Below are 6,980 nucleotides of genomic sequence, written 5' to 3' on the forward strand. Positions count from 1 at the left end.
CTTTCCCCTCATACTCAGCTTTGCCCCATGTCAAACTCAGGGCATCTTTACACATGAAATTTAGCGCAAAATGAGGTCAAGTTCAAGTCTGCAGAAGGTGACTGCTACTCCAAGGTTATTCTGTGTGCAAATATTCACACATATCAGTTACCTATCTCTAGTTCTCTTAGGCCATATGCTTTAAAACATCAGCTCTCCTGCTCAGAACCATTGAAAGCCTTTGGACCTGTGCCCTACGTTTGTTATTCACCAGCACAAAGGACCTCACCAGACTTCCTCCTCTCCAAAAATTTCTGCTCATGCTCCCAGCTTTAATCCAGAAGGTAGGCAAGGAGCAACATGTACTGTGGCTGCTTCTGAACTACTCAAACACAGGTAGAGGGGCTGCCTGCCCTGCTACCCTTGCTGGCAGCTGGACCTTCACTAGCATAGGTCTGTCTCTCTGCTTTATTCAACTGGTACCACCCAAGAAAGTTTTCAGAAACCTAGTCATAAAAACTAGCTGATGTGATCAACAGGTTCAAAACTATCAGGGAGATAAGCCACAATGCTGGCAGATAAACAAAACTGAACAAACCAGATACCACTCCAAGATCTTTGGTGCAAACAATGCAATTTTTAGTTGCACCATTCTCACTCCCAGGGTGCATAAGCTTCCTGGTGTGCATACTCCATGTCCCTCTGGGGCTGCCTGCAGCAAGGCAGACTGCGTTGCTCCGTGCTCTGATGTCCATTCTCCTGAGAAGAAACATCCCACTTCACATCCCTGTCCTTTGGGCAGCTGATGAGCTGCAGCACCTACTAGTTCTCCTCACTTCTCTGCTTCTCCTCATGTTCACAGTTGGTCCCAGGAAGATGGTTTTCCTCTTCATCATCCCCTCAACTTCATCTATACATCCAGAAACGCAGAGACCAAAGTTAATGAAGAGATACTTGATTACGGGGGAAGAGACTTTGAAATTCATCCTGCCCTTCTCTCTTCAACAGCACTATCTGTGCAGGGCATATGACAAATCCATTTTAAAGAGAAGGCCTCTATCTACATGTGACCACATAAAACACTTAGGTAAACTCTTATCTGGAAGGGTGGAATTTATATGGGATGGGGGAGAAAAGAATTACCCGCATAAACACAGTGCTTATCATGGGAAGGATCTATGATTTATTCTGCTGGAAGGACAACCTACCTCACAGAGCTGCAAGCTTGTTTAGTATTTACATTCCACACTGAAGAGGTTAAAAGGCTTTGGAAATCTTAAGTAGTAGCATTATTATTCCAATAAACGCACAAAGTATCACCTGTGGTTGTACTAATTAAATTGAGTTCTACCAACATGACTACAAAATTGCCTTGATGTTACTTTAAAAAAACCACAACAATCTCTCCAGCTGCAAAATCTTAATTTTTGTTGTTGTTTTGAAGGGGTTTTATGGTAAAGACAGAAGCCAAATGCAAAGTTGGTTTTGGTGACTTGCCCAGCTCTAGCAGGTCATGTTTCACTCTGTATGCAATTAGGACACAACTGTGCACTGAGGTCTTCTGTACTGGCCAAGGCAGATACTCTGTTTCACACGCAGGCATCTCCATGTACACACTTTCTCAACTTGCCAGCTGCCAAAGCATGGGGCAGCAGAATCAGGGAGGTAAGATGTCTTCAAAAGGGCTACTGAGGTGTGCTGTGGCAGGGACCTCTCCACGGGACGAGACAGCAACGTTCATGGCATCCTGACTCTTTGGAGGGACAGCAGACAGGAACAAGGGGAACACAGCACCGTCCTTCTGTCCCTGCCAGCGCTCAATGCAAAAGACTGTTTCTTATGCTTATGGAGATATTTAAACAACATGTAGATGCGACACTTAGGGACATGGTTTAGTGGTGGACTTGGCAGTGTTAACTTTATAGTTGGACTCAATGATCTATGGACCTTTTCCAACCTAAATGATTTGAAGGTACGCTGCAGGTATCTGGGATTTACCACATGGTCTAAGCGCTGCCTAAACCCAATACAGCATAGTGTGACTTAGTGGTGGAGGAGCAGCTGTGTGCCCATTGAGGAGTGGCCACAGCACAAGCCCTGCAGGGACACTGCCCCACGGCAGGGCGGGCTCTGCTATCTCAGATCTTTAGCATCCCCGATAAAAGCTATAAGAAGGTGAGATTTAAGGTCAGTAACAACAGATCATTACCCTTGCCTGCACACCTGCTGCCAAGAAGTTAATTAAATGATCATTTTGTGGCTTGCACAAAAGCCAGCAGATAGCAAAAGCGTTCTGGGGTGGTAGTTGGGCTGGGTTTGAACTGGTGACCTAGAAGCAGCACGCCCCAGATTTTTCTGTTACAGCCTTGTTCCATCCAGCCCTCGTGGCTGTTTCAGTTAGCGATGCCACACTTAAACACAGCAGGTAGGAAAATTCCAACATGGATTTTGAAGATTAGCATGCATAGTTTCAAAGGCCACTGTTTCAATCAAGAGCTTAAAATAAGTTCACCTCAACTGTCTTCTCCCACTCCCCATCCCAGACGGGGAAAAAAACCAACAAAGCAAAAACCTCCCCAGCCCATACATGAGTGTGCACACACAATCACAAGAGAGCACTTATCTTTGAGACTCGCTTGTCACCTGAATGTGAGTTGCCCTAGTCAGCTCAGTTTCTCACAAGTTCAAGGAGCAACCAGCACTGCACAAAGAGGCACCGTGCTGTGGCAGACACTGTGCCATGCTGGGCTGCCAGGTGACCTGGCTCTGCTGTCCCTCATGCACACACACTTGAGCATTTGAAGAGGTGATCAAAGAAGTTAAGAGACCTACCTTTATTTATTTATTGTGTACAAATACTCGAAGGAGGGAGGAAAACCCTCAATGTTGTTTACTCTGTCTTAGAGTTTTTTAAGAGATTGGCAGACTATCAAGAAAGCTGGGGAGGGACTTTTTTCAAGGGCATGTGGTGATAGGACAAGGGGTAATGGTTTTAAACTGGAAGAGGGGAGATTTAGCTTGGACATTATGAAGAAATTCTTTAGTGTAAGAGTGGTGAGACACTGGAACAGGGAAATTCTGGCTGCCCCCTCCATAGAAGTATCCAAGGCCAGGTTGGATGAAGCTTGGAGGAACCCAGTCTAATGGGAGGTGTCCCTGCCTTTGGCAATGGGGTTGGAACTAAGTGATCTTTAAGGTCTCTTCCAACCCAAACCATTCTATAGTTCTGTGATTCTAAAATCAAAAACGGCTAAAATGCCAGAGAAATGGTCATGTGTTAGGCATGCTTGCTGAGTCACAAAGGAATTTCAGGTTCAATTTTATTTAAAAATGGCCAGACTGTTAGTAGTAGCAAAAACACTGAGAAAGAATGAAAAAGGGAGTAACACCAGCAAAAGAGCAGAGGAGACCCCCTCATCCAAAACCACAACCAGGACCCTTATAAGGAACTCTGCAAATTAGTAGAAGCTGCTCAATTAGAAAATGGAGCGCCAATTACCATAAGCTGGCTAATAGCCTTTCGGTCAGCAGACCGGCACCAGGATTTCAGGAGAACAATGGGAGCTAACAAAACTGAGCCACAGCTCTGGCCACGATGCAGTGACCTCCCGGCCTCCCTCCCAGCCACTCACCCCGACAGTCAGGCTGAGCTGCTCCCGGCTGGGCAGGAAGACGCAGACGCTCCGGCTCTCCGGCTGCATCCTGCCGCTCAGCAGCGCCCTGCTCATGATGGGCAGCTCCGCGGGGACCAGGGTTTCCTCTCCGGGCGAGCGTCAGGCTCCCTTCATCCCATGCACCTGCCGAGAAGGTGAGAGCATCAGTGCCACGCTCCTGCCGGTGCGGGGAGCAGCCCACAACACGTGTTTGACGCAATGTTTTCCTCCTCGCTGTTAAACAGAAAACCAAATGACCTGTTTTTATGGCACCACAGTCAACGTTTACACTGGCATCACAGTGCTAACTGGGCAGAGTCAACCTTTAGACAGCCCATGAGTCCCAGGAGAGTGCCATAAAGCAATCAGGCCTCCTTAGAGTAACAAACCAGGCTCAAGGTTTCGAGACACATGTAAGTGATAAGACAGATGACACCACTTCCCAAAAATACCCATGAGAGAGGAGGGAGTGCCCCGTCCTTCAACCAGGTACCTCACTCCTGCCTAAAGCAGAGGTTTTCACAAGTCATCAGCAGGCACGTGTCAGTGCAGTGGGCTGCTGCTGAGATGTCCTCCCCCTCTCTCCTCCTAGTCCCTGGGAAACTGCTGAATCCAACACCTCAACTTAAAGGAGGACGAGAAAACATACATAGTCACAAGGCCATGCTGCTGTTTCATACTTTCTGTGAGATGAGCAGTGCCAGCCTCCTCCCAAGGGCTGAGCCCAAGCTGCATAAGAATCTTGGAGCTGAAGTGATTGTAATAACAGAAGTAAGAGACATAAATTCAGTTCATACCCAGAAGCAAAGCAGCCAGTATCATCTTCACATTATAGCCAGGTTAGACACAGTTTGCTCAGCAATTTGTGACATTTTATTTACAGCCCTCTGCTCTGACACTCTCCAGGGCAAGGAAGCATCCCAAGGCACCTGATAAATCCAGAAGGAAGGGGAGAGGCTCCTTAAGGGTGGGTTAGGGATGAATGCTGGCAGAGATCTGAACCAGCAAGATATGAACCAGTTATGGGGTCCAGCCAGCAACACCCAGACACCCATCACTGGTGGGTGCAGCAACAGCGGTGCTACTGGCTGATCCCTGCCCACAAAGCCCCCTGTGCCCCTGGGGATGGGCATGTACCCCAACAAGGGCAGTGCTGCCCTCTCCCGCTGCCCATGGCAGAGCCTGCCTGTGGGAGACAGGGGTGGCACGGGCTTTTCCTTCACCCTCCAAAATGGATTCAAGGACAAGGAAGGGATCATAAGCAGCAAGGAAGCAGGTCCCATTAAGCTAACATATGACATACGTACATATATATATATACACATATATATACACACACGTATAGACATATATATGTGTACACATGCATGTGTGCACTACATGTAAGTTTTTAAAGCATTATCACATTTGTTGTGTTTCAGGGGAAAAATATGGTGGAATCAAACTCTTGTGTGTGAGATGGGAAAATCAAACCACCATGGGAAAACAAAGTACAGTACAGAAAAAGTAACTTGGATTTACCCCTCTCCCTTCAATTCCATGTTCAAACTTTATAATAATTTTTTCTTAAATCAAATGAAAGAAAAAGATCTGTAAGTGTTCTTTTGCAAGTACATATGCTGTTCCAGGCAGCTCCTTCCCTGAACCAGCATATCCAATGTTTCTTAACAAGGCATGTTTCAATACAAGTTCTCTATTTGGAGCATCTCCTATGAGACAGAAGCACAAAAAATTGCACTTGCATTAACAAAAAAAGTGTTATTAATTTTTTTTCAAAATCAGAATTTAATTACACAAGCAGTAGGAGTTTTTAAAAGGAGATTGCTTTAAATTATAAGCAAGCAGGAAAGACACATTTCACTTCCTGGGACAGGTGAAAGCTTCTGTTAAATGAAATATTAAGAAAAAAACCTCTGATTTATCCCCTCTTGTTGCTATAATTATACTGATGAGCTCTCTTAGGCTTCAGGCTATACACAACTAACAGCTGTATATAAATTACAGATGTCTACAGACTGACTCAAGGGCAACAGGTCACTATTATTATTGCCAGCTGATCTTATATGCGCCATAAACTTTATCAACAGCACAAAAACCTCAGAATATGAGCTCAAGCTTTCCAACATAAGGAGGTTTGTCTTAACTGTCGAATTGCTGCCCTGGCCAGTACACATTCCCACTTGCAAGGAGAGATCATGTCTAGCGAAGACTTTCACGTGGCTCATAACAGAACTGGAAACAGGACAAAGAAGCAACCATGAAAAACACATGCACACAATGTTCTGTGGATAACTTAAGAAACTGAATCCCACTTCCCCATAGCCTCTATAAAACCAAGCTTTTGGAAAGCTTTTTCTCTCATCTCACACCTCCTTTGTCCATTTGAGTTTTTAATAGAACAACTATGGATCCTGGGAACAAGAAAGTGAGAAAGGAGGGGAAGATGGTGGTATTTTTCTTAAGTTTTAAGAGAAATGAGCTTGTGGACCTGCCACAGCAGGTAAGAGGTTAAAGGAGAAATGTCCTTAATCTGAAGGGGGAAGTCAAACACAAGCCCAGCTCAGCCTTCTCTTCTTTAGAGGTATGTTAGGTTGTGATAAAATACAATGAATCATTAACTTGCTAGCATTTCATGTTTACATCTTTAAAGAGGAAAAAAAAAAAAAAAAAGTTGTGAACCAAGAGTAACTGCCCAGTGAAAACAAGTGGACAGAAGGAATGCTCTTACTTAAACATACACAATTTCAGACTGCCCATATGCCATTCTTTTGTTTACCACAAATTCCAACCTCTTAACCTCAATTAAACCCTAAAAGCTCCAGCAAATACACTGCAGATGAATTAATAAAAGCTGAAGTCAATCATTGGCCTTTGGGACACCCTACAGGTTATTTGCTTTTATTGTGGGGTTTTTTTTTTTGTTCGGTGGGTTTTTTTGGTGTTTTTTTGGTTGTTGTTGTTTTTTAAATAACATCACTTCATGTTTTAGGTCCCAGAGAAGTGCATTTTGAGATGTAATTGCTTGGTCAAAGGCCCAGAAGCCTACCAATGAAACAGTCAAAGGCACTATTTATTTGTATTATTCTGGTATCAGTCAGGAGGCTTATTAAGAGCCTAGACTGGTGGCACAGCTTATTTAGAACTGTTTATTTTATCTAAACACATGTGCAGCAGAGCTTTGGAAAACATGCGTGTCATTAATTTCAAGACTCCTTGATTAAACAGTTCAAACATGTCCATAAAAACTCATTAAGAAGAACTCTAACCTTCTCCTCCTCTCTCTAGGGCCCCTCAAGCTGCCTCCCAGCACTGGACCAGATCTCAGCACTCACTGGGTCAAAGCAGGAA

General features: G+C 44.7%; 1 protein-coding gene across 1 annotated transcript in view; it reads right to left on the bottom strand.

Moving 5' to 3' along the window:
* Positions 1–3,707, bottom strand: part of FRMD1 (FERM domain containing 1) — a 29,987-nt gene extending 26,280 nt beyond the window's left edge. Inside the window, exon 1 of the mRNA XM_010005311.1 lies at positions 3,612–3,707. Within this exon, the coding sequence (XP_010003613.1) occupies positions 3,612–3,707 (96 nt within the window). The remainder of the gene's footprint in view (positions 1–3,611) is intronic.
* Positions 3,708–6,980: the final 3,273 nt, after the last annotated feature.

Source organism: Chaetura pelagica, unplaced genomic scaffold (assembly GCF_000747805.2).
Source record: "Chaetura pelagica isolate M959 unplaced genomic scaffold, ChaPel_1.0 scaffold551, whole genome shotgun sequence".
In the NCBI taxonomy this organism is placed as follows: domain Eukaryota; kingdom Metazoa; phylum Chordata; class Aves; order Apodiformes; family Apodidae; genus Chaetura; species Chaetura pelagica.